The following is a 27,994-nucleotide window of genomic DNA, read 5'->3' as shown; positions in this document are numbered from 1 at the left end:
ATAGGAGCAGAGAGCCTCTCTGCTCCTATGATGCTGCTTGGCCTGCTGTGTTCATCCAGCCCTGCACCTTGTTGTCTCGGATTCTCCAGCATGTGCAGTTCCTACTATCTCTGCTTTGTGTGATGGACTGGTTTGCATTCACAACTCTCTAATTTCTTGCCGTCTTGGGCAAAAGGTCAAATGGTTATTACACATGAGGCACACGTTATGGGAAATATGAGAGGAAGGAGGTCAAGGAGGGACATGGGTATCAAGTGGTGAAGACTGGCCAAACGTTTTGTTTCCAAAAGTGAAATCAGCCTTTTGCATTGTAATAAATATTCCTTACTCTCAATGCGTTTTGATTTTGCACCAGAATCATGATGTGACAGGCAATGGGTTTTCCCATCAGTAGTTTCCCTGAATTATCATTCTGCATGATTCCTCTTAGTTCTGTTGAGTTTTGTGTGTTGTTCCATCACAGTTTCTGGATGGACTGTGTAGCCCACATGGATTCTTCAAGACAGCCTGTGAGTTATGTTTTTGTTCAAGACCTCATAGAAACACAGAAAATAGGAGCAGGAATAGGCCAGACAGTCCATCATCCTTCTCCACCATTCAATATGACCATGGTTCATCATCCAATTCAATACCCTGTACCCACCTTCTCCCCATACCCTTTGATTCCTTTGGCCCTAAGAATTATATCTAACTATTTCTTGACAGCATGCAATGTTTTTGGCTTAACTTCTTTCTGAGGTGAGAATTCCAGATGCTCACTACTCTCTGGGTGAAGAAACTTCTCCCCATCTCACTCCCAAATGGCCTGCCCCGTACCCTCAGACTGTGATCCCTGGTGCTCGACTCCCAGTCATTGGGAAAATCCTTTCTGCGTTTATCCTGATTAGTCCTGTTGCAGTTTTATAGGTTTCGATGTGAAAGCCCATCATTCTTCTAAACTCCAGTGAATATAATCCCTCCCAATCAGTCACTAATGTCCTTTAGGGAAGGAAACCGCCATCCTTACCTAGTCTGGCCTACATGTGACTCCAGACCCACAGCAATGTTGTTGACTCTCAACTGCCCTCGGGGCAATTAGGGATGGGCAATAAATGCTGGCCTAGCCAGCGATGTCCTCATCCTGTTAATGAATAAAAAAATGAATAAAAGAGTCTCTGTTCATTCGTCAGCCTGGCCATCCCAGGAAATAGTCTGGCAAAACCTTTGTTGCACTCCCTCCATAGCCAGAACATCCCTCTTCAGATACGGAGAACAAAACTGCACGTGCCACTGCAGGGCGAGTCAATGGCCTAGTGGCATTATCACTGGACCGTTAAACATGAGATCCAGATAATGTTTCTGAAGAAGGGGCTAGGCCCGAAACGTCAGCCTTCCTGCTCCTCTGATGCTGCTTGGCCTGCTGTGTTCATCCAGCTCTACACCTTGTTATCTCTAATGTTCTGGGGACCTGGGTTTGACTCCTGCAGCAGCAAAAGGTGGAATTTGAATTTAATAGGTGTCTGGAATTAAGAGTCTAATGCTGACCACTAGTGTCCTTGAGCGAAGGAAACTGCAGTTCTTACCTGGTCTGGCCTACATGTGACTCCAGACGACATGGCAATGTGGTTGACTCTTAACTGTCCTTGGGCAATTCGGGATGGATAATAAATGGTGCCTAGCCAGTGATGCCCTCATCCTGTGAATGAATAAAGGAAAACAAAGGTCTGGTCACACCAGGGCTCTGTACAACTGCAAAATTACAAAGTCCCTGCTCCTTCGTATGCATACACCAGACCTCCACGAAATTCTTTTAAAATGCAATAATTAAAAAGGGACGTGGATTTTGTGAGTGTAACATGCTTTTTCATATCATGTCTAACTGGTGTGCAACATTTTTTCTTAGTATGGTTTTTGTTTCCACTCCAATAAAAACAAAATGCTGCTTGTGTTAGCTTTGGTAGAAGCTCAGTTGGGCAAGTGATTTGTGATTACTGAGACTTGCTCAAGAAACCAACATTTTCACTCTCACTGCGATGTTGTAAAGCAAAATTTGGACATGGATGGCAAATATCTCACTGCACGGTAAGTGTACAGTAAGATGGGCCGCGTTAAAATCACTTGCCCTAACTATAAATGTTGCAATTTTATATGTGCTTGCTTATGACATTGATATATTAATGCTGCATGTGTTTCTTTGACAGAAGTTTTGATTAGTTGCTTTTATTAACACCGCTGCCAGCTACTTAACTAACCTCTGCTATTGTTCTGTTTCTTTATTTTTTTGCTTGAGTTAATCAAGGCAAGTATACAAGGTAGAAAGTTATGTTTCATTCTCAAAGACTTGAAGTTGCTCTGTGTAATGCCTTGTGCTGGTTACTGCATTCTTTAAAGCACTGGTTCATATTTTGGTTTTAATTATTTTTACTTTCCAAAGCAATCTTGAAGCCCTGTTTAGTTCAGTGGAGAGACATCACTTTGAGATGTTGGCCATTCAAAACATTACCCACTTACACTCCATTCCAATTCTGCTGTCACTCTTGACTGTGTATGCCTTGTACAGTATTTGGAGCTCAAACTAAAGTGACCATTCTTTTACAATGCTGTAACACAGCTGTTAATGTTGGTCAGAAGCAAGTCACTGCTCATGCGAAGTGAGAATAGCTCCATCTGTAATGAAACAACCAATGTTATGTTATGAACAAAAACAGAAGTTGGTGGGAAAGCTCAGCAGGTCTGGCAGCATCTGTGAAGAAAGCATCAGAGTTAACGTTTCGGGTCTGGTGACCCTTCCTCAGGGTGTGGAATGAACTTCCCGAGAAAGTGGTGGATGTAGGTACAATTACAATGTTTAAAAGACATTTGGATAAGTACATGAGTAGGAAAGGTTTGGAGGGATATGTGACAGGAGCAGGCTAGTTTAGTTTGGGATTATGTTTGGCTTAGATTCAAAGTTCTGTTTCTGTGCTGTATGACTCTATAACTCTTTTAGCTGACTATTTTGTGTCATTTTCTGGCTTGCAAGCTGTAACAAGTGGTGTGCTGCAGTGATCAAGACTGGAGTCTCAGCTTTTTATAATTTATATTGATGAGTTTGATGAAGAAATGCAGAAATGGATAGGAAAGTAACATGAAAAACGCTATAAATGAATATAGAATAGATGGGTCAAGTGAATGGGCAACAATCTTTCAACTAATGTGGGAAAATGTGAAATGTTCCACATTTGTAAGGAGAATAAAAAGGAAACATGTTATCTCAATGGTGAGAAATTGCAGAGCTCTGACGTGCAGATGGATCTGGGCATCCTGATGCATGAATCACAAAAAGTTAGTATGCAGGTACAGCAAGTAATTAGAAAAGCTAATAGAATGGTATCTTTTATTGTGAGGGTAATTGAAGGAAGGTTGTGCTTCAGTTATGGAAGGCAGTAATAAGACTGCTAAAGAGTACTGTGGTAAATATTGGCCTCTATATTTAAGGAAAGATGTAAATGCATTGGAAACAGTTCAGAGAAGATCTGCCAGACTATGGGGGCTGAATAACCATGGGAATTAAAACGATCAAAACACAGACATAGAGAAACATCAACCTCGTCAGCACCATTTTCTCTAAAGATGCTGCTACCACCACCATGCGTCCAACTTCAGGTCACATGCCTTTGATGGGGAGGCAATGGTCTGGTGGTATTATCTCTGGACTGTTAATCCACAGACCCAGTAAAGTTCTGGGGCCCTGGGTTCGAATCCTGCCATGGCAGATGGTGGAATTTGAATTCAATAAAAATCTGGAATTAATAGTCTAATGATGACCGTGAACCCATTGCCAATTGTTGGGAAAAACCCATCTGGTTCACTAATGTCCTTTAGGGAAGAAAACTTCCGTCCTTACCTGGTCTGACCAACACATGACTCCAGACCCACAGCAATGTGGTTGACTCATAACTGCCCTCTGGGCAATTAGGGATGGACAATAAATGCTGCCTAGCCAGCGATGCCCTCATCCCGTGAATGAATAAAGGGAAAAAAGACTAATACCTGGAATTAGCAGGTTGTCCTGTGAGGGTAGGTCAGAAATGCTAGGCTTGTATCTGCTGGAGTTTAAGTGTCTTGTGTGAAACACCTAAAATCCTGAAGGGATGTAACGGGTGCATGTGGAATGGATGTTTCCCCTCTTATGTAGAACTAGAGGTATCTATTTAACAACAGGAGATTGCCTGTTCAAGACAGAGTCATGGAAAACCGTTTTCTCGCATGGGGTAGTGAGTCTTTGGGACTCTCATCCTTGAAAGGCAGAGTCCTTAAATATTTTTTGAGCAGAGGTGGGCAGGTTCTTGATAAGCAATTGGGTTATTGGGAATATGTGGAATAATAGGATCATCAGTGAATGTTGGAAGAGACTTGAGGGCCCACTCCTGTTCCTGATTTGTACGTTTGTAACTTTGATCCAGTTCAGGGGGCTCTGAGATGGCTGATCATTGCATTGTGTAATCTGCAGACTCCACAGTGTTGCTTGGAGGATCAAGTAAGCTGGCTATTAAGGAAGCTTGTGTGCTGTCTTCAGCATCTCAACTGAACCTCCACCTGCTCCCATCAGAGTCTCTCAAAGCCGAGGCAACTGTCACACACTGTACTTTAGTTCATACGTGGCAGCAGTTTTGACAATAAATCTGGGAATATTTCCTTCTGGATTTTTCTCATGCAGGAAGTGGAAAAAACTAAATGGCTGAAATCACACAGTGAAATCATAGTAATGAACACAGTTAAAAAATGCTTTTCCAGCCATTTTCCAAACTGTGTTAATTCCATTTCTTTTAAGTAGGTTTAGGCTTTCACTGAAATGACAAACAATGGGAGTTCTTTTGAATGTGATAATATTGTGCAGAACATTTTAATTCTCAATATCTGCAATAGGCCAAAACCTGATCATTTTTGTAAATGTGTTAAACGTTACTTTGCTCAGTGTAAGTATAGGAGGTGTCCTTTGACCACTCCCATCTTCTGCTGAATACACTGACTCTTGCTGGGTTTTTGGTTTGATGAATGCCAGAAAATCTTTGGCATGTGAACCAAGTGAGACCATTCTTCTCAGTTCTATGGACTTGATTTGGCACCAATGTTAAGGCCAACAGTTATTGCCCATTCTTAATTCCTCTTGAGAAGATGGTGGTCACCTGAGCCCTTGAAAGTATTTTCCATGGCAACAAGTTCCAGATGTTGGCCCCAAGTTCCAGATGTTGGCCCGGCGACAGTGCAGGAGCGGTGACATATTTCCAAGTCAGGATGGTGCGTGACTTGGAGAGGAACGTGCGGTTGTCGATGTTCCCATGCATCTTTTACCCTTGTCCTTCTAGGCGGGAGCTGTTGCTGTTTTAGAAAGCGATGTTGTAGAAGCTTTGGTGAGTTACTGCACTATAACTTGAACACATTTGTTGCCACAGTGCGTCAGTGATGGAGGGAATTATGGTGATGGATGGGCTGCTTTGTCCTGGATGATTTTCAGTCTCTTGAGAGTTGTTGGAACTGCACTGATCCAGCCAAGTGCAGCATGTTCCATCATACTTCTGACTTGTGCCTTATTGATATTGGTTATGTTATAGAGAAGATTTTACTCTCTGCAGATGTCCCAGCCTCTCCCCTGTCATTGTAGCCATTGTATTAATTGTCCAGTTATATAATGTCGAGACCCAGAAAGTTGTTGGTGTGGGATTTATCACACGTGAGGGTTCAACAATGATTCTGAAAGAAATAAAGTGAAAGTACTTGCACATATATAGCGCCTTTCAGGATATTCCAAAATAATTTAACGTCAATGAACTACTCCCGGGGTTTCGTCATTATTGTAAGTGCAGGACACCATAGCATTCAGTTTGTGCAGAGCAAGCTTGCACACACAGCCATGTGAAAATGACAAGATAAACCTTTCAGTGATGTCTTTTTAGCAGTGTGGATTATCTGGGACAACAGGGGGACCTTGTCTGCTCGTCTTTGCAATTGTGCTTTGGGATCCTTTTTGCCCACCTGACAGAGCAAATAATTACCAAATTCATTCAAAAGATGGCACTTATGACAATGCAGCACTCCCTTGCTACCACTCTGGATTTTATATTCAAGTGGAATGGGGCTGGAGCCTATGACCTTCTGACTCATTAGTGAGAGCTTGGCTATTTAATACTGAAACATGTCATCAATGAACTCAATCCTTCTGTCACCTGACACCATCATATGGATACTTTTAAACGTGGGTGGCTGACTCCTGACCAGGAGTGGGACTACTGGGTGACATTGTTCACTGCTGATGACTGAGATTCAAACGCTGATTGGCAACGCTACTATCACAGAAGTGTTACAGTGCAGAAGGAAGCCATTCAGCCCATCATACCTGCACTGGCTGTTCAAAATGAGGATCATTACCTGGTGCCAATTTTCTTCTTTATGTCCGTATCCTGGCACATTCATTCTATCCACATGTAAGACCCTACACTCCATTAAGGAACCCAAGAGACCATCTGTTCAACAAGGCTGAATGACTCCCCTTCAGAATTGGACACAAGATATCCGTGGCTGCCCTTCGTCCTTGGTTTTCTGCATTACCAGTTGTGACCACCTGTCCTTGGTGGTGTTTCCAGTACTACAGAGATGCCAGCCTCTGATTGGCCAGTAGCTCTGACTCCCTGATGAAAACCCTGAGAACTTCCCTCATCGATTGTACAAGGCCTTGGTAAGACCACACCTGGAGTATTGTGCGCAGTTTAGGGCCCTTTAGCAGAGGAAGGATCTTCTGATTATGGACAGAAAGTTTACCAGACTGATTCCTGGGGATGACAAGACTGATGTATGAAGGAAGACTGGAGTTTGGTAGAATGAAGGGGGACTCTTATAGAAACCAATAAAATTCTAACAGGACTAGACAGGGAGAAACTCAGAAAGGATGTTGCCGATTACTGCGAATTCGAGAACCAGGGGCTACAGTGTAAGAATACAGCGTAGGCCTCTTAGGTCTGAGATGAGGAGGAATTTCTAGAGAGTAGTGAGCCTTTGGAATTCTCTGCCACAGAAAGAGGTTGAGGCCAAAACATTGAATGTTCTCAACAAGAAATTAGATTCAATTCTTAGGGTTAAAGGGACCAAAGGTCAGGGGAGAATGTGGGAAACAGGAGACTGAGTTGAAGGATTGACCATGATCATATTGAATGACAGAGCATGCTCAAAGGGCCGAATGGCCACCTCCTGCTCCTATTTTCTATGGTTCCCTCATCGAAAAGAAAAACCTGTTGGTGCTCCATGGGGAGAAGGCTCACCCCGAACAGGGAGCCCACCTCTCATTATGAAGCCCAAGATCCCGTGCACATCTTTTCAACTGCCTCCTGCACTCGCCTCACTGTCTTCAACGATGACTGAGAGAACGTGGAGCGGAGAAATTCTGTCGGAAGTTGTGTGTGATTTAAATGCACCAACTGGCAGACTGGGGAATAGAGAATTCAGGCTGCAGATGTAGAGGGGAGGTGCCAGCCATGGTCTGTTTAGCTCACCCAAGTTTAAATATTGATGGTTCAGGCAGGAATAGCAGGAGCTGAGCTTCAAAGGACCAGTGATTCACTGGTGAAGAAAATAGGGCAAACGTCCCTTAGAGACGTCGTGAGTCTCTCTGCTGCTGTACAGCCTGCTCAGCTAGCACTCAACAAACAGTAATAAAGTGCCATACCGTAGAACACAACTAAAGGAGTAGGCCATTCAGCCCATTGAGCTAATTCCGCTATTCAGTGAGATCATGGCTGATTTGTGGCCGAACTCCATATACCTTAATACCTTGATCCCTTCAGGGTGGCATGGTGGCTCAGTGGTTAGCTTTGTTGTATTACAGTGCCACACGCCCAGGTTCGATTCCACACTGGGGGAACTGTCTGTGTGGAGTTTGCACATCTTGGTCCCCTCTGTGTGCTCTGGTTTCCTCCCACAGTCCAAAGATATGCAGGTTAGGTGGATTAGCCATGGGAAATGCAGGGTCCCAGAGAAAGGGTAGGCAGGTGGGCCTAGGTGGGATGTTCTTTAGAAGGTCAGTGATGAGCTGAATGGTCTGCTTCCACACTGTGGGGATTCTATAATACTTAGCTTAACAAAAAAAAATCTATCTCAGATTTGTAACCAACAACTGATCCAGCATCCACTGCTGTTTCTAGAAGAGAGTTCTAAACCACTACCGACCTTTGTGTATAGAAGTGCTCCCTAAAATCTCTCTTAAATGGTCTGGCTCTAATTCTCAGACTATGGCTCCTAGTTCTAGAATTCCCAACCTGCGGAAATAGTTTATCTTTACCTGGAATTATCACTGGATATAATATGACAGTGTACTGATGCTTTAGAACATAGAACAGTACAGCACAGTACAGGTCCTTCGGCCCACAATGTTGTGCCGACCTATTATCCTACTAAGATCAAACTACCCTGCATACCCTACATTTCATTATCCTCCATGTGCCTATCCAAGAGTCGCTTAAAAGTCTCTGAAGTATCTGACTCCACTACCACCGCTGGCAGCGCATTCCACACGCCCACCACTCTCTGTGTGAATGACCTACCTCTGACATCTCCCCTATACCTTCCTCCAAACACTTTAAAATTATGCCCCCCTGTATTAGTCATTTCCACCCTGTGAAAAAGTCTCTGACTATCCACTCCATCTATGCCTCTCATCCTTTAGAGTGAGACGGCCAAGTCAGGGCTGACCAGGTCTCGGCAAATCTGTTAAACAGGTCTGTGGTCGCAACAGTTCCAGTTTTTCTAAAAGACTTCTGATATGCCTTTAGTATTTGGCCATTTCATCTAGAATGCTGGATAGTCAGGGCTATAATTTAAACAAGGCAGCGAGGGAATGTGGTGTTGTACTCGTGTTGTCACTGGACTAATAAACTGCTACTCCAAACTAATGTTCTCAGGACCTGATTTTAAATCCCATCATGCCAGGTGGTGAAGTTTAAATACATTTTAAATTTTAAAAAATTTAAAAAAAAGCTAGCCGATTGTTGTAAAAACCCATCTGGTTCACTACCTTCAGGGAAGGAAACTGCCATCCTTACCTGGTCTGGCCTACATGTGACTCCAGACCCACAGCAATGTGGTTCAATCTTAATGGTCCTTTGGGCAATAAATGTTGGACTAGCCAGCTACTCTCATATCCCATGAGTGAATTAAAAATCATGCCTTTGATTGATAGACCATCAGCTTAAAAACTTACTTTCTGCCTGCTCCCAAGACAATGCAAGGCTGAACTACCACAGGGTCATAGAATTTTACAGTACAGAAGGAGGCCATACTACTCATCATGTCTGTATTGGCTCCTGAAAGAGCTACCCAGCTAGTCCCACACTCCAGCCCTATGTCCGTGACCATCTATATTCATCATTTTCAAATATATATCCAGCTCTCTTGTGAAACCTCCTTTGGAATCCGCCTCCACTACTTTCAGAGGCAGTGCATTCTAAATCCTAACAACTCTCTGAGTAAAGAAGCCGCTTCTCATCTCACTGTTAGCTCTCTTGGTAAATATCTTGAAATTGTAACCCCTAGTTACAGACATATCAATCAAGGCCATATTAATTCCTACACGTCAATTAAGACCAAGAAAGGGAAATTAATATTTGGGGTCCAGACTTACAACCCCTGAATTTTATTTAATTCTTTTAGTTTCACAAGATGGTTGGGTACCACATGCAGGACCATCCCTAATTGCCCCTTTGAACTGAGGTACTTGCCAAATCAATTCAAAGTGCAGTTAAAGACCTGGAGTCACGTGTAGGCCAGACTGGATCAGAAATGTAGAACCCCTACAGTGTGAAAGCAGGCCATTTGGCCCATCAAGTCCACTCCAGTCCCACCTATACCCCACCCCTGTAAACTTGCATTTAGCATGGCCAATCCACTGAACCTGCACATGTTTGGATTGTGGGAGGAAACCTATACAGACACAGGGAGAATATGTAATCTCCACATAAACAGTCACCCAAGAGGGGAATGGAACATGGGACCTGGGTGCTGTGAGACAGCAGTGCTAATCACTGAGCCAACGTGCCACCTCATGAGACAAGGATGGCAGATTCCTTTCTCTAAAAGTCACGAGTGAACCAGATGGGCTTTTACGGCAATCAATGATAGTTCCACAAACACTGTTACAAAAACTAGCTTCATATTTCAGAATTATTAATTGACTTTAAATTCCAATAGCTGCCGTGCTGAGATTCAAACAAATATCCCCAAATCACCCACCCAGCATCCTGAATTAGAGGCTATGTGCACCACCATCGAAGTCTAATTGAGCAGAGAATGGAATCTACAATCCTGTATCATGTTACGCAATGGCAGGAGATCCCAATGTGCCTTACATTCCAAACGTTCAAAGGAGCTCTGAGGAAGGGTCACCGGACCCAAAACATTAACTCTGATTTTTTTTCTTCACAGATGTGCCAGACCTGCTGAGCTTTTCCAGCAACTTCCGTTTTTGTTCCTGATTTACAGCATCCGCAGTTCTTTTGGGTTTTTTTTCAAAGAAGTATATTTTTCAAGCAGGAGCAAATTACTGCAGATGCTGGAATCTGTACTGAAAAAACAAATGCTAGAAATCCATGGATACTGCCTGGCCCGTTGTGATTTCCAGCATTTTTTTTTGTTTTAAGTATATTTTTGATGTGTAGTCACATAGGAAATCCAATGGCCAATTTGTGCTTGATACTATAATAAAAGTAAGGTACTTACAAGCATCACCATAATCCTTCCAGGCCTTAGAGCTGCTCTTTCAGAGGGTGATGATTGGTGATGGTTTAACCTGAGGGCAAACTTCAGGCAAGTGGAGAGATTGCGGATGAGATGGTAACTTTCACGGTAACCTCAGCCTGTTTGAGAATTCAACTCACGACGTTGGTATCACTCTGCATTGCAAATCAGATAATTGTCACAATGTTCGGTGCTGGGCCCACTGCTTTGCGTCATTTATGTAAACGATTTGGATGTGAACATAGGAGGTATGGTTAGCAAGTTTGCAGGTGACACTAAAATTGGAGGTGTAGTGGAGAGCGAAAAAGGTTAGCTCAGAGCACAACAGGATCTTGAGCAGATGGGCCAGTGGGCTGAGGAGCGGCACAAAGAGTTGAATTTAGAAAGATGTGAGCTGATGCATTTTGGAAAGGCAAATCAGGGCAGGACTTACACACTCAATGGTAAGATCTTGGGGAGTGATGCTGGACAAAAACACCTTGGAGTGCACGTTTATAGATCCTTGAAAGTGGAGTCGCAGGTAGATAGGATAGTGAAGAAAGTGTTTGGTATGCTTGCCTTTCTTGGTCAGTGCATTGAGTATAAGAGTTGGGAGGTCATGTTGCAGCTGGACAGGACATTGGTTAGGACACTTTTGGAACACTGTTTTCAATTCTAATCTCCCTGCTATAGGAAGGATATTGTGAAACTTGAAATGGGCCACGTACAGGGAAATGGGGTTAGTGTGGATGGACCAGTTTTGGGCTGAAGGGCCAGTCTCCGTGCTGTAGGAGTCAAAAAAAAATTGAGGAATAAATATTGACCAGGACACTTGTGAGAACTTCCCCATTGTTTATTTAAAATAAAGTAATCTGTGATCCTCTATATCTTCTTAGGATATCAGATGGAGCATCCCTTTAAAATCTCATCTGAATGGTGTGTCTGACAGTGAAGCATTCCCTCAGCACTGAGCTATTTGCTCAGGTCTCTAGAATGAGACTCGAACCTATAGATTACATCACTAGAACCTTTCTGGTCAGAGCTGTGACACAAATAACATGGGTATATCTGTATCTAAAGGGCAGGCCATCAACCCACCAGCTAACAGTGGCTTGTGTACACCCCAGACATTCAGCACACATTGTCTGGGTTCCAGTTGAGTGATCACCTGTGCAGATGCAATTGGGTGAAGCAGGATTGCTGAAGGAGGCGAAAAGAGGTCACATCCTAAGCACGGTAACCCCCTCCCCCCAAATTAGTGCAGTATATAACCTGGGTATGAGGTGCCCTGCAGTCTGAGCTCTCATTTCACTGAGTGCATGATATAATAGTCCTCCAAAAATGTTGTTACCATCAAGCTGCTTGAATCAAGAGTCAGTGCCCCTGTTTTCTATCTGTATGTGAGATGAAGGTTAATTGATGTTAGCTGAGGTGTTTTATCCAAGCAAACACTGATACAATATCAACTGTGCTCTAGAATAGAATAAATTGCATAATGATTGAAAGGGTGTCATCCCAGAGGCCAAGCAGTTCTGGTAAGGGAAGATAATGATGCAAAACATGATAATGAAGTCTTCAGAGATAGTAGGTCTTGAAGTCTTCTTTGTTTTTTTTGCTATCAATCCTGGAGAGTTCGTTGTGAGGTCCCATGGGTTTGAAAGCAAAGGGCCTGGTAAATGTGTCAGTGTTGATTGTTAAAGAGACACTGATGCCACAATAACATGTCTTGCAAAAAAGCCTCACGATGAATGCAGAAAGTACAATGTCGCTTCTAACCGTGTCTTGATGGTGCAAATTTCATCTCTTTAAATTAACAAAAGTCATGAAGTGCAATCAGTTTGGCTTGCCTTATGTGACAAGTGGCCTGAGTTTTTCAGTCTTGGATAGACTCAGGATTAATTCCTGGGCTGCAGATGGTTGGCTAATCTCAACCAAGGCAGTGACTTAAGAGTAAGCCATTTGATCTATCCAGGCTACTGTAGTATTCAATAAAATCATGACTGATTTCATTGTGACCTTAACTCCACTTTTCCCTCTGCCCACATACCTCACCCCCTCATTCAATAACATTTGGCCCCATTGTAAATCCAGAATCTGTCTAACCCTGTCTTGCATACATTCAATGACCAGCCTTAGTAATCTCTATGGAAGAGAATTCCAAACATTAACCACTGTGAGAAGATATTACTCTCCAACTCTGTCTTAAATGGGAGGTCCCTTCTTTTGAAACTACATGCCCCCTAGCTCTAGACTCCCACAAAAGGAGAAACATCATCTCCCATTTACCAAGTTCACCTCCATTAGAATCTTGGACCTTTCAATAACACCAACCCTCATTCTTCTAAATATCAAATGCCCAATCTGCTCAGTCTTTGCTCATAACACAACTGTTTCATTCCAACAATCTATCTAGCAAGTCTTTGAAAGAACAGCTCTCAATGCAAAATTATCCCACTTTAAATGAGGAGATTGAAACTGCCCGCGCAGCCTCGATATACCCAACATTCACAATGGACAGTATGCAGGGCCTATGCTGAGGATAAATAAAATTAAGATCCAAGTATCTATTAGTGCAATAGTTAGTTTTAAAAGGAACCACTACTTTAATCCCTCAACAACATAATCCCTCATAAACATAAGTATATGTGTCTGTTGCCTCACATCAAACATTTCATTACTACTTGGGGCCTGTATTCAAACTATGAACTGACAGGCAGTTCACAATGCTCATTATTGGTCATTAACACATATAATCATATGATGACAGCCTTCAGGCTTATGTCAACAGAGTGAAATAGTGAACTTTTTTTGTTTAAATTGCTGACTATTTCTTTTTTATTCCAAACACTGAAAGGGCAGGAAATTTAAATACCTTCGCGGTTTGACAGCTTCAATGAACTTCAAAGTTCTCTTGACAGGTCCTTTGACAGCTTAACAGTTCCAATGAAGTTGACTGTTCAAATAAGTTTATCCACTTTCTTCCAGACATTCATGTCTCCTTTTGACAGTTCATCTTTCTGTCCCAGGTGTTTGATGGGCAGGTTTTCTTTATGAATTCAGTGCCTCTTAAACAGGTATTGGCAAACATTGAATGCAGTTGAGGAACAATCTCATCAACATGTGCAGAACACACTCAACGCGACTGAGTGGCCCGATGCTGACAGCTCACGTGAGAAATGGGGATGGGGGAGGAGAAGGGGACGAGATGAACAATAGAGTAAACATACTTGTGTGGGTTTAAAACATCCAGCCCATTCTATACCTGGTGTTCTCCAGAGCTTGTGGGCAAAATACAGCCTGGTTCAGTGATGAGTGTGATGGCAGCTGCAATGCACCACTCATTAAAAAGATGCACATTCAGTCTCACTTTTGTTTGGTTATGCCTTTTATTTTAAAGCTTGCAGTGCTTATATCTTTTAACTCTTCTTCGCCTAAGGTTATTTGCCTCTATTTAAGTCATGCAGCAAATAATCGATGTATTTCTCATCTTCCAACCCACATTCCCTCAAAGATGCCAGAGGCAACTTTTTGCTAATCTAACACAATCAAACAAAGAACTGAAGAGACTGGAAATCAGAAATTGCTGGAAAAACTCAGCAGGCCTGGTAGCATCTGTGGAGAGGAAACAGGGTGATCGGCTAATCGTGATTGTTTCCCAGCAACATTGATTCCAGTCCTCCTAAAACTGAATGCTTAAACAATTAAGAATGCCAGCTGTGGATTTTCTGTTTGGTGACATTTTAGATTGAGGCAGTAGTCATTTACCAAACTTCTTTTGATCCCACTACCAGAACATTTTGTTTCAAAATAAAAAGGAAATATAATCACAGACAAAGTATGGAAATCAATGCTGCTATTTTATTTGGAAGTCGGGTGAACAGCTAAGGTTCTGGGCCTGTACCCATCGCACTGTGATATATGTGGATTCCTGTCACAAGATTTTGTACAGACTCTAAAGGCTCCCCAGCAAGAATTCAGAATGTGGATAAACTCTACCAGGAGGCAATGGCCTAGTGGTATTATCGCTGGACTGTTATTCCAGAGACCCAGCTAACGTCCTGGGGACCTGGGTTTGAATCCCTCCACAGCAGATGGTGAAATTTGAGTTCAATAAACATCTGGAATTAAGAATCTAATGATGATTGTGAATCCATTGTCGATTGTCGGGAAAAACCCATCTGGTTCACTAATGTCACTTAGGGAAGGAAACTGCCATCCTCACCTGGTCTGGCCTAGATGTGACTCCAGACCCACAGCAATGTGGTTGATTCTTAACTGCCCTCTGGGCAATTAGGGATGGGCAATAAGTGCTGCCTAGCTAGCGATGCCCTTGTCCCATGAATGTATAAGAGGGAAAAAAAAAATCTGGCTGACACATTCAGTATTGAGTATAGGAGCTGAGACTTCTTCTTGCAGCTATATAAGATGTTGGTGAGGCCACATTTGGAGTATTGCATGCAGTTCTGGTTGCCGTACCCTATTCAGGATGTTATTAAACTAGCTAGAGTGCAAAAGGGATTTACTAGCATGTCACCTGGACTGGAGAGGGTGGATAGGCTGAGACTTTTTCCCTGGAGCATAGGAGACTGAGGGGTGACCTTATAAAGTCTATATTATACATTTCTATTAAATCATGAGAAGCATAGATAAGGTAGATAGCCAACAGCTTTTCCCCAAGGTGGGGGAGTCTAAACCTAGAGGTCATCGGTTTAAGGTGAGAAGGGAGAGATACAAAAGGATCCAGAGGGGCAATTTTTTCACACAGAAGTTGGTGAATGTCTGGAATGGGCTGCCAGAGGTAGTGGCAGAAGTGAGTACAATTTTGTCATTTAAGCAATATTTAGATGGCTACATGGATGGGATAGGTATGGAGGGATATGGACCAAATGCAGGCAAATTGGATTAGTTTAATTGTGAAAGCTGGGCAGCATGGGCAAGTTGGGCCAAAGGCCCTGTTTCCATGCTGTAGATCTGTATGACTGTATGACTCTATTCAGATTCAGAAATGGGTTAGTTGTTTTCCCAGTTGATTTTCTTTTGAGGAACTATATGCCATAAAGGAAGCTCAGAGAAATTATGGGACTACACCAATTGGATAGAAGAATGAAAGGTGAGACATATAAGATCCAAAGGAGACTTGATAGGATGGAAAATGGTCCCTCTAGAGCTAGGGAACACAGTTTAAGAATAAAGGGCTGCTTCCTTTCACACGGAGATGAGGGTCAATCTTTCTTCTCCGTGGCTTTTTAGAAAAGTCTAGAAAAAGAGGTTTATAGAATTCTCTCTCCAGAGGATAGTGGATGAAAATGAATTTATTCATTCTTTTCCATTCATTAATGGAATGTAGGCATCACTGGGTTGGCCAGCATTTATTGCCCATCCCTAATTGCCCAGAGGGCAGTTAAGAGTCAACCACATTGCTGTAGGCCAGACCCGATAAGGAAGGCAGTTTCCTTCCCTAAGGACAGTAATGAACCAGAATGGTTTTTCCAAAAATCAACAATGGATTCATGGTCATGGTTATCATTAGACTCTTAATTTTTTTTTGTATAGAATTGAATTCAAATTCCACCATCTGCCACTAGGCCATCACCTCCCTAGGGTAGAGTTACACAGATTTTTTAATTTTCAGTTTTGATAGTTTGGAGAAGTTGAGATTGTTTCTTTTCTTGAAGAGGAGGAAACACTGAGGAGATTTGATAGAAGTTTATAAAGTTTTGAGGTGTATGGACAGAGAAGACAGGGATAAAACTGTTTCCACTCATAAAAGGGTCAAAAATGAGAGGGCATAGATTTAAAGTAATTTGCAAAAGAAGGAAACGTGATAAGAGAAAATAGTTTTCAGGCAGTGAGTGGTTGGGATAGGGAATGCAATTCCTGGAGGTATATTGGTGATAGGTTTAACCAAAGCATTCAATAGCGCAGTAGATGATATTTAAATAAAAATCATAAAATCCCTGCAGTGTGGAAACAGGCCCTTCAGCCCAACAAGTCCACACTGACCCTCAGAGCATGTCACCCAGACCCATCCTGCTGTAACCCACCTAATCTACACAATACGGACAATTTAGTATGGCCAATCCACCTAGCCTGCACATCTTTAGACTGTGGGAGGAAACTGGAGCACCCAGAGGAAACCCACACTGACATGGGGAGAATGTGCAAACTCCACACAGACTAAGGCTGGAATTGAACCTGGGTCCCTGGTGCTGTGAGGCAGCAGTGCTAACCCCTGAGCCACTGTGCCACCCCTATACAGAATTATTGGGAAAAGGCAAGAGAATCATCAATGTGGTCAATTCTTAACTGCCCTCTGGCAATTAGGGATGGGCAATAAATGCTGGTCTAGCCAATGACACTTTTTGTATTCATTCACGGAATGAGGGCATCGCTGACCAGCCAGCATTTATTGCTCATCCCTAATTGCCCAGAGGGCAGTTTAGTGTCAACCAGATTGCTGTGGGTCTGGAATCATATGTCAGCCAGACCAGGTGAGGTTGGCAGTTTCCTTCCCTAAAGGGGCATTAGTGACCCAGATGGGTTTTTCCGACGATCGGTTCATGGTCATCATTAGATTCTTAATTCCAGATATTTCATTGAATTCAAATTCCATCATCTGCCACAGTGGGATTTGAACCTGGGTCCTCAGAACATTACCAAGTCTCTGGATTAATAGTAGAGTGATAATATCACAAGGCCATTACCTTCACCCAAGCTACTACTGCACAGTCATTCTGTGCTTTCATGACAGACAAGGGAATCAAAGCTCATGGTAGAGGTAGACAGGAAAGTGGTGCAGTTAATAGCCAATCACATTGCTGTGGGTCTGGAGTTACATGTAGAGCAGGTGAAGATGGCAGATTTCCTTCCCTAAAGCACACCAGTGAACCAGATAGTTTTTAATGACAATTTCACAGTCACTGTTGAGACTGAGTCTAGCTTTCAGTTCAAGTAAAATATTAAATGAATGCAAATCTGCAGTGGTGGAATTTGAACTCATGTTTCAAGAGCATTATAGGGGGCCTCTGGCCCAGACAATATTATGATCCACACCACTATCTTCCTTCTGAATTCCTTGAAATTCCTCATCCTCAAGCCCTTATCCAATTCCATTTTAATATTATTTATGAAATCAGCCAACAACACCTTTTATAGAAAGGTATTCCAAATGTGGTATTGCAGCAAGAATCAGGAGAGAGAGATCTATTTAGTCTCATTTATTCGTCTCTTAAATAAATCCTAATGTCTTCAGAAGAGAAGGAGAAGTAAAAGAAGAATCTGATTATTAAATCACTGTTTTGTTGTAACTATGGCTTGAAGCTCCTTTAAATTGGGTTGTGAGAGCATTGAAAGAAAAGTTTACTCTGAAGTCCAGTTTCCATTTATCTAGTAAATTAACCTCAACACACAAGAAAGTGTCACCATAATACCCATTGTCCGATTGATAAAAATTGTTCACAACGTGCTTATATTTTTAAAAGCAGGAGATTTTTTTTTGAAAAACCAGTTGGAAGGAATGCCTTCCACAACCTGACTTGGTTGGGTTGGTCGCAGCGTGTATAAATGTTTGTACGATTGTGTGAGCATGCTTTGAAATTCATTTTATTTGTTTCCAGAATTTGGGCCTCCCTGAATAAAAACCGAAAGAGCTGTGTATACTGTAATAAAGAAACAAATTGCTGGAAAAGCTTTAGTAGGCCTGGCAGCGTATGCGGAGAGAAATCAGACTAAACTTTTCAGGTTTCTCAGGACTGGGAATGGTTGGTTGGGTCATAATTGATTGCCCATACTCTAATTGCCCTTGAGAAGGTGGTGATAAGCTGCCTTCGTAAACTACTGCAGTGTGACACAAGCTCCCTTTGACACAAGCAGTCCGCTTCTCTCTTGTTTCCTCTCTTGTTAACTGTCTTCTTGTTTTTGATCTTCCTCTCCAAGGTCCCAGCACAACCTGCCAAGAAGACTCATGCATGAACTATGGGATCTGCATCCAACAGTGGGAAGGGTACACGTGCGACTGCTCTATGACTTCGTATAGTGGCAGTCAGTGCAATGACCGTAAGTGAATGGTTTCTCTGAATAGTTTCTCCGTTGCTGTCTGAACTCATTGTGCCTTTGTGGAATGCTTTTTTAATGGTTCGTTATAACAGGTTGGGGGGTGATACAACAGTCTAGGTCTGAGGTCTTGGGTGTGCTTGGTAGTTGAAGATAGCAAGTGAGAGGTTTATCTGACATGGTTTTTTTCTTTTCCTGGTGATTTGATGGTGGGTTGTGCATTGTCATGCACAAATATTGTCACAGTTTTCTGACTGAGTCAGTGTTCAAGGTGTCTGCTAAGCAGTCTTATCTCAACATAACGTGCAACCAAAAGAAATCATAATTCTCTGAGTGAAGTGCGTATTTCTTGGATTTTTCCAATTAAATCTCTGATTGAAGTCTATATGGGGAAGGTAGAAAGGGTGAGCTGCAACCCAGCCTGTGATTTTCCTGGTGTAGGGGCTTGGAAATATCCAGCATGTCCTGATGCTTCTGCATGAAGGAAGTGCTCCCACCTCCTCTCAGCAAAAAGAGTTTCAGGATATGCGTAATCTCTGCTCATCTACTTGGCTTGATTGGAATGTGAAATCGGGCAGAAAGCTTTTGTATTTTCATCTGACATTTGGAGGAAGGAAGCACTCGTGAAACATGACTGCCTTTTTCTGCTTTGGAGTGCTGATGGACTTAGAGCCAAATAAAGATTGCATTATGCAAATAGACCCTTTGGTGCAGCCAATCCCTCCTCGTAATTATCAGGCATAAGGAGCCAGTGGTGAAAATCCCAAATGTTGTCCTTTCCTCTATATCCTGTCATATTCTAGTGAGAAGTGTTATCAATAGATGGTGATTGGCCACGATCCAGAATGGTTAGAGCAGATTTGAAGGGCTGAATGACCTACTCCTTTGTTCCTATTTTCCATCAAGCACCTTTCCATCAAGCATCTAGCAAACTACTTAGATTGACATGGGCTACAATTTTGCAAGAAGTTTGGAGACAAGTAAAGAGAAGGGAAGACTTGTGAAATGGCCAAGGGACACATTGAGAAGGGAACCCAATGTTTTTATACTGGCATTGAATAATCCCCAAGACAAGAACGTCCAAATGTTCAGCCATTGCCTGACTGGAGCTGGGAAGCCAATTGACCTGATTAACTAAAAAAGACAAAGAATTGCAGATTCTGGAGCTGGAATTCTGGAACCAGCAATTCTGGCAAGCTACGTGGGGAAAGACAGATTTAACATTTTGGGTCCAGTGACCTTTCTTCAGAACTGAAGGTAGCTGAGGAAAGGTGGGATGTTTGCTGAAGATAGGGAGTGGTGTGGGGGCAGGGAGTAGGTGATAGGATGTGGTAGGTGGAGGTGGAGCCCAGAGATAGAGAACAGCAGTTAGATAAACAAGGGGACAGATAATGGTGAGCCAGAGAGAAAGAAAAGCTGATAATAGGGACCATGGAAGAAAATGGGTTGGCTGTGATGAAAACAGTCCATGTAATGACAGGGCCAGGGGCGTGGGGCTGAGTGAAGTAGATGGGAGGAAGTGTTTAGCCCTAAAAGTATTGAACTTGAAATGGAGTCCTGAAGGCTACAGGGTCCCCAAGTGGAAAATGAGATAGTAGTTTGTATAGGACTTATCCCCACCACACTGCAGGACAAAGAATAAACCTTTTTAAGAAATGGATTGCAGAAAAGGTAATTCGGTCTTTGTTCAAAAATTAATCTATCCAATACAATACTGGGGCGGGGCCAATCGGCCAGTTTTGGATGCGAGTAGCAACTTGTTCTGCTTTGACTGTTGTTCAAAGATGACTAGGTTTGGATCCAGATTTGAGCTCTAAGTCCATTCACACTCTGAATGCTTCCTCCTCATGACTGCACTAGATAATTTGTGCTCTCTTTCCCATTTCCATTTGCAATATGGAGTTGTAATCAGTTTGGATTCCTCAAACTTTCACCTGGGAGATTGCAATGGCTGGGATAACAGGTGGATATTCACAATGCCCCACTGTGTTACCTTGGTTACATTCATGTTGCATATATAATAAAACATGTTGGACAATGTTATTACACATTATGTTCTAAGTGCACAAGGATTTTACCTTGGCCAATGGTGAATCATTCACAGGTAGGTCTTGTTTATGTTCCTCCACTGAAAGTTTTACTCAGGTCAGGATGAGATGCATTTACTGTTCTGAGTTGCTGAAAAGATGTTTTGCAGTTTGGTGTTTAACTAATTTGGCCCGGTTGAATTTTTGCACTGGAGATAATTTAAGGACACTGTCAGCCGGGAATTCTTTGCCCTGTTTTATACAACACTCTCTGATAATGTCTACCAAAGGATAAGAACAGAAAAAAAATTGGAATGTGTGCATTTATTCCGTGCAATGTTTCAGCAGAGGTGGTACCAATCTCATCATGATCACTGCCAAACAGAATGGAATGGGATTCTGTGTGGCTTCAGATTGCATAGATAGGGATGGAATTCCCCTTGGATCTCTTGCAATGTATTTTGCTACAAATTCCTCTACCTGTTGCTGTATCAAAGGGCTTCAGTAATGTAAGAAATATGTGTCTTTCCTACGCTACACAGCATGGTTTCCACTCACCGGTTGTATAATATCTGTCCCATGTAAGATGTATTTTATTACACCCGCATTTTGTGTGTCGGTGGTATTTATAGTGCTAATACCTGGGTAAAATGTGCATGGTAATATCGAAATTGGGGAGATATTGTCTTTCCTATTTGACATTCTTTGAGGAAGGTGAAAGATCTATTGGCTGGTGTAGAGTGTCTCAATGATGTCGAAAGGTAGAATGTGTTCGCTGAGGCATCTGCAGTGATTGGCAGCCAGGCCGATGAGAGGAAAGGGAATGTGATTCCCTTAGATGCTGAGACAAGTGTGTCAATAGTTACATGCATAATTTTATTGATGTGTGAGTACAGTGTCTGTAAAGCATGATTTGGCATAAGCTGCTGCAAACTCTAACGCAAACACATTCACTCAGTCACTCCTTCTTTCGTTATTCTCTTTTAGAGGTGGATCAAAAAGCAATTAAAACCAATTGATGGCTTGCAACCAAACCCTCATGATTTTCCATCACGAGATAACACAAGGTCTTCCAAGTTACATAGTTCTAATCCTACCAACTGCAACCTCGCCACTTGCCCCTCACACAGCCTGGTTTTCACCATTTGGCCCTTTGCCAGGGCCAGCTGTGGCTACATCTGAAATCATATCTCTGCCCCATTGCAATGCTAACCCTTGAGAGTTGCCCATCAGCCCGTTGTTTCTATTTGTCACTGTTTCATTCTAGCCAAGGCTCTCAACTTGGCACAGAATTAATTCTGCACTTATCTGCTTTTGCCCATGAGTGCTTAGTTACCATCCTTGGCTTGTAGCCAACGTGCTATCTACCCTTTCCCAGCTTGAATATCTAATCCTACCTGACTCGCCTAGCTTGTCCTTCCTGCATCTTATAGCAGGTGGGTGTGATGTTCAGATGCTAAATTCTGGTCCAGGCATGTTTTGACAGAGAATGATAGAAGGACAAGCAAAGAGAGATACAAAAAAATCAACAGGGCCGTTCATACTTTGCCACTGGTGAGCATTGACAAGGAATGGCAGTTGGACAGAGAGTTGGGTGGCAGTTCCTTCTCTACCTTCATTAGGAAAAGTAAGTGATGTACATAATACAGATGGAGGAGGAGGAAGTTAGAGAAAGGAAGAGGACAAAACAAAACCACATCAGCAAAAAGTTAAATCTGCTCTCGCTCCCATTTCTGCCCTTAACATCAGTTTAAGGGTAAGAAAATCGAGCTTGTGTTATGGTGTCTGCATCAGTAAAAACTTGCCTAATGTTCGAGATATCCATGAATTAACAGAAAATAGGGAAGCTTTCTATTCGCTGGGGATAGAGAATGTATTCAGCGAGACAGCTGCAATGACAGGCCGATGAGTAAGGGGAATATTCCGGAGACATTTTGTTCTTCAGCTGACGCAGCCTGCTGCCAGAGACTGACCAGAAGATCTTGTTACACAGAGGATCTACCTCTGAGCCAGGAGACGCAGGTTCAAGTCCAGCCTGCTCCAGAGGTATATAATATCATCCCTGAGCAGGTGGACTAGCAAATATCTACACGTGAATGAGAATGTTGGTGGAATGATAGGAATGGGAGAGATTGAGCTGTCCTGTCTCTAGGACGTCTGACCACCCACAACATTTCAGTACTTTTCCGTGGAAGCACATTGGAGAACAGGAGTCCTGGGTGGGATGTGATTTTAAACCAGACAGTCCATTACTCCAAATCTCTAGCTTTCTCTATGCCACCAAAATCTGGTTCTAATGATCCAATGGCTGCACCTCAGGCCATGGTCAATGTTGCAGTCTCTGTCTGAATAAACAAGCAAATAATTGTACAGTTCTTGGTGGTTGGTTTGTATGAAGTCTTCTCCCTGAAGGCTACACCCATCAATTAACAAAGGGGAGAAAGTGATAGAGACATGGGAATTATTTGTTCAAGAGCTGCTATGTGGTCCTCTGATAAATTGGCTACTGGGAGTGGTAGCAGCTAGTCACCAGCACTAGAACAGTCTGTGTTCATTTATGATACTTATCGGATTTGTGTGTGAAAGCTTCAGTGAAAAAAAATTAAATCGTATTTCCAACACAATGACAAATAATTTCCTGGAACAACAAAAATGCTCTTTAAAATTCTGTGTTTTCCACCCAGGGAAGAGGTGCGAGGAGACAAGAGAAAAACAAAAATGACTCACAAAGTGCAAGTAGTCATGAGTGTGATGCTGTAATTGCCCAGTGTGTTGTCAAAGTGTGAGGTGATGCACTTTGGGTGGACAAATGCAACAAGGGAGTAAACATTGAATGATAGGACCTTAGGGAAATACGGAGGATCAGAGGGACTTTGATGTGTATGTCTATAGATCCTTGAAGGCAGCAAGAAAGCTGTATCAAGCGGATAAGGAGACATATGGGATACTTGCCTTTATTAATCAAAGTATTGAATACAAGAGCAAGGAGGTTATGATGAAAAAGTATATAATGTTAGTCTTGTCTTGATTTTTAACTAATCAATTGCTGGAGACTGAGTGTAGGTTTTGATGTTGTTATTTTATTTGAGCAACACAAAGGAAGATCTGCCTCAGACTGAAATATTCAGAAAAGTTGATTATTGTTATACTGTTAGCATCTCATTTTCCACATTCCAACCTTCCTTTATAGACAACAAATAAATCAGATGGCCAACCCATTCATTGGCTAATGTGGTAAGTTCTGCTTCACCAATAAAAGTGAATAAACAGTCAATATTGCCCTAAATGTTGCTGTCCCTTCTTTATCAATGCCTGTCCTAACCATCTCCTCCTAATGCCTTCTTTGAATGTTTTCATTCACACTGTCTGTTTTTTGTGCAGGTACCTACAGATATCCTACCAATATAGGCCGCTAAGTTGCTTTCAGTATGGAGGTATCATTTATCCCTTACAGTTCAAAATCTCGATTTTCACCCTGTCAGTTAGTTAGGGCTTAAGTGAAGGACTGCACGCAGTTCTGGTCGCTGCGCTATAGGTAGGCTGTAATTGCACTGGAGGAGATTCACCAGGATGTTGCCTGGGCTGGAGCAATTCAGCTTAGAAGAGAGCCTAGATGGGCTGAGGTGTACAAAGTTATGAGGGGCACAGATAGATGGAAACTTCTCCCCTTAGCAGAGGGGTCAATATCCAGGGGCACAGCTATAAGGTAAAGAGGACAAGGTTTAGAGGGGATTTGAGGAAAATTATTTTCACCTAGGGGGTTGTAGGTATCTGGAACTCACTGCCTGTAAGAATGGAAGAGGCTGGATCCATCAAGTAATTTAAGAAATATGTGAAAGAGCATTTGAAATGCCATTGCATAGAAGGATACAGGCCAAGTACTGGAAAACGGAGAATAGATAGATGCTTGATGGCAGGCATGGGCCGAATAGATTTTATTGGGCTATAAAATCTCTACGATTCTCTCTCTGTCTCAATGACCCAATACCTATAGCTATAATGTGTTCTCTCGTGTGATGATGGATTCTCAAAGTGTCCCTCTTCCACCCACAGAGTTAAATTGGAAGTAAAGGCTGAGAGTAAGATGGGGTCAGCTGTAGAACTCTGTGTGCAGTAATTTGCTTCATTTTCTGACCAAGTAACATCACCTCACTTGTATCATTGAAGCGCCACATGAAGCCTTGATCTTCACTTTGTCTCTTCTCGCGTCTGACGCAGTTGCTCAGAAATTAAGGCAGTGTGCAAGGGGTTTTCTCTTGCAATTCTGTCTCACAATGTCACACAATTCCTGATGAAATGTGGGGGAGTGGTGGTGTGGATAGGGGCTGGTGAGGGAGTCGTGGGGCTGGGGCTGTATTTTTGTGGAAGGGACCCTGTGGTGCGAGGACAGGGAGAAAGTCACCTTGTTGAAATAAATGGAGCCACCCTGGTGACAGGAGCAACAGTGCAGCCTGAAGAGTAGACTGGAATGAATGAAACTCAAACAAGTTGGGTCTCCTTTGGAGTTGAGCAATTGAAGAGACATCGAATTGAGAGCTTAATCTGAGCCACTGTCTCTGTAGCCTAAAGAATTTTCAACAATCAAACTTAATTATTAAGTAAAGAATGCCAAACATGAATGTGTGTTTGCAAAGGCCAGCAATTGCACCTTCATTTGAAAATAACACGGGAGTGTCTTAATGTGAGCAATCTGGATTGTATGAACAAAAGATAATTAAAATATCCAGTCAGCATTTCTCAACATTCTCACCAGAGTATATAGAGACATGGAGTCAATGGGGATGTAAGTATTTTGAGCTTCATCTTATGGCACATCATGTACTTGTTGTTAAGCCTGTTTCTACTTCACCGAGCGTTGGACAGGGGATGGACTCATTGTTGTACTGCCCAAGCAAAGATCTATTCAGACATGTCCTTCAGTGCGTCTGCACAAAATAACTCTGCAAAGCTTCAACTGTTCAATAATCTTGAAGGGACGCAACAGGGTCGACGTGGATTGGTTGTTTCCCCTCGTGGGAATGTTTAGAATCAGAGGGCATAATCTCAGAATAAGAAGTTTCCCATTTAAGACAGATGAAGAGGAATTTCTTCTCCTGGAGGGTTGTAAATCTGTGGAATTGTTTATCATATGTATATTCAAGGCTGAGATAGACAGACTGTTGATCAGCGAGGGACTCAAGGGTTATGGAGAAAAGGGAGAAAAGTGAATTTGAGGATTATGAGTGAGTGCTTGCATGAGTGTACATGTTTGCACGTATGTGTGTGTGCACATGTGCATGTGTACGCGTGTGTGCTTGTACATGCATGCGTATGTGTGTATGTGCATGTGCATGTGTGCATGCATCCATGTGTGTGCGTATGTTCATGTGCGTACGTGTGTGTGCGCGCGTACATGTGTGTGCACATGTGCGTGTGTGTACATGTGTGCGTGCTTTGTATGTGTACGTGCATGCATATGTGCATGTGTGTTTGTGTGCATATGTGTATATGCATGTGTGTGCGTGTGCATGTGTGTGTGCATGTACTTGTGTGCATGTGTGCATGTACGTATGTGTGTTAACATCTTGGAAAAATGAAAGAGCAGGGAAGGCTGAGAACAGAGTCCATCCTTACACAACACGAACAAGGTGTTCCTTGTCTGACAGACTAACTTGCTTTCCAGGACAGCTCATGAATAAGGAATATGGGCAACATGAACTTGGTAAATCAATTAACCCACTGCCTGACCCCAGCTGAAATTACACCAGTGCTGGTATTCTTTCAAAGAAAGCGGTTGAAAAATATCACTTTTCGAGCTTGCTTCAGGCTTTTCAGTTGAGAAAAGGGGGATTTCAAAGATAAAATTGTGAATGTTGTGGGGCAAAATGCAACATTGCTTCAAATTAAATTGTGCGGTTGGAACGTCGAAGCACTGGTTCAAATTAGCAAGAGGTGATCTAAAGTCCCAGGAGGATCTTAACAAACAGCGTGGACCAGGGCGTTGAAAAGTTTCCCAGGCAGAATATTGGTTGTTAAAGCCATGCCACCATTCAAGAAACAGTAGATTGGCAGAACAAAAGCCATTGTTCTGGATAGCTTAAAGGAGCATAGCCTTCTGACAGCCTCCCTCACACATCTCTTACACAATGACACGTTCTGTCGTACATCACCAGATGAATGCCGAAAGCAAAAGCCATTGTAGCCCATCTTCATTTTCACCTTAGCGTTCCAGCCCCAACACCACCACCTCCCCCCTCCATATCGCAGCATCTAATTTACATAGTCACAGCACTGTTATGCCACAGAAGGAGGCCTTTCGGCCCATCGAGACTGCATCACTTCTATTAGCTATTGTCAATCTCCCGCCTTTCCCCTGTATCTGGTTCTGCATAGAATCCCTACCGTGTGGAAACAGGATCTTCAGGGAGGTGATACCTAGTCGAATTATTTCTAGAATATTAACTCAGAAGCCCAGCTAATATTCTGAGGACCTGTGTATAGATCCTGCCATATCAGATTCAATTTTTAAAAAAATGGAAACGATAATGACCATGTAACCGTTGTCATTTCTTGGAAAAAAACCCATCTGCTTTACCATTTTAACCTAGGGAAGGAAATCTGTCATCCTCTCCTGATCTGGAGTCTGCATGTGACTCCAGACCCACAATGATTTGGCTGACTCTTAACTGCCCTGAGAGCAATTAGGGATGGTCAATAAATGGTAACCTAGACAGTGATTCCCATGAAGAAATTAAAAAAATGCAAAAGATTTAAGGCCTGGGTTCCCAGGTTTTGGATGAGCCTTGACTTCATAAAGAGTTGTGAGATCATATCAATATGTGACACTAAGGGAGGCCATTTGCTCCTCATGGCTGTGTCAATTCATTGAAAGAGCTATCCAATTAGTTCTCTGCCTTTTCTCCTGTCTTCAAAGTGCTGCATTTTTTCCCAGTTTAGCTATTCCTTTTTGAAAATTTTGCTGTTAATTCTGCTTCCAACCTCCTTGCAACACCCACACCCAATGAATCAATTTTATTTTAAATCCCAAGATGCCATTTTTATCCAAATAACCAACCCATGTCCTCCTGAATGCTTCAGTTGTTTGTCCCCAATTTTCTTTCACCTGCTTAAAAAATTACATAGGAAAGTTAGTTTACACATGTTTTCAGAGATAGTAGGAACTGCAGATGCTGGAGAATCTTAGATAACAAGGTGTA

General features: G+C 42.5%; 1 protein-coding gene across 1 annotated transcript in view; it reads left to right on the top strand.

Moving 5' to 3' along the window:
* Nucleotides 1–27,994, top strand: part of nrxn3a (neurexin 3a) — a 1,856,693-nt gene that overhangs the window by 900,081 nt on the left and 928,618 nt on the right. The window contains 3 exon segments of the mRNA XM_048600025.1: nucleotides 5,889–5,963; nucleotides 6,878–6,907; nucleotides 18,650–18,774. Of these exon segments, the coding sequence (XP_048455982.1) occupies nucleotides 5,889–5,963; nucleotides 6,878–6,907; nucleotides 18,650–18,774 (230 nt within the window).

The sequence above is a fragment of the Rhincodon typus genome, chromosome 8 (genome assembly GCF_021869965.1).
Source record: "Rhincodon typus isolate 14 chromosome 8, sRhiTyp1.1, whole genome shotgun sequence".
Lineage (NCBI taxonomy): Eukaryota > Metazoa > Chordata > Chondrichthyes > Orectolobiformes > Rhincodontidae > Rhincodon > Rhincodon typus.
The sequence above is the reverse complement of the archived record's forward strand: the minus strand, read 5'-3'. Positions and strand labels throughout refer to the sequence as shown.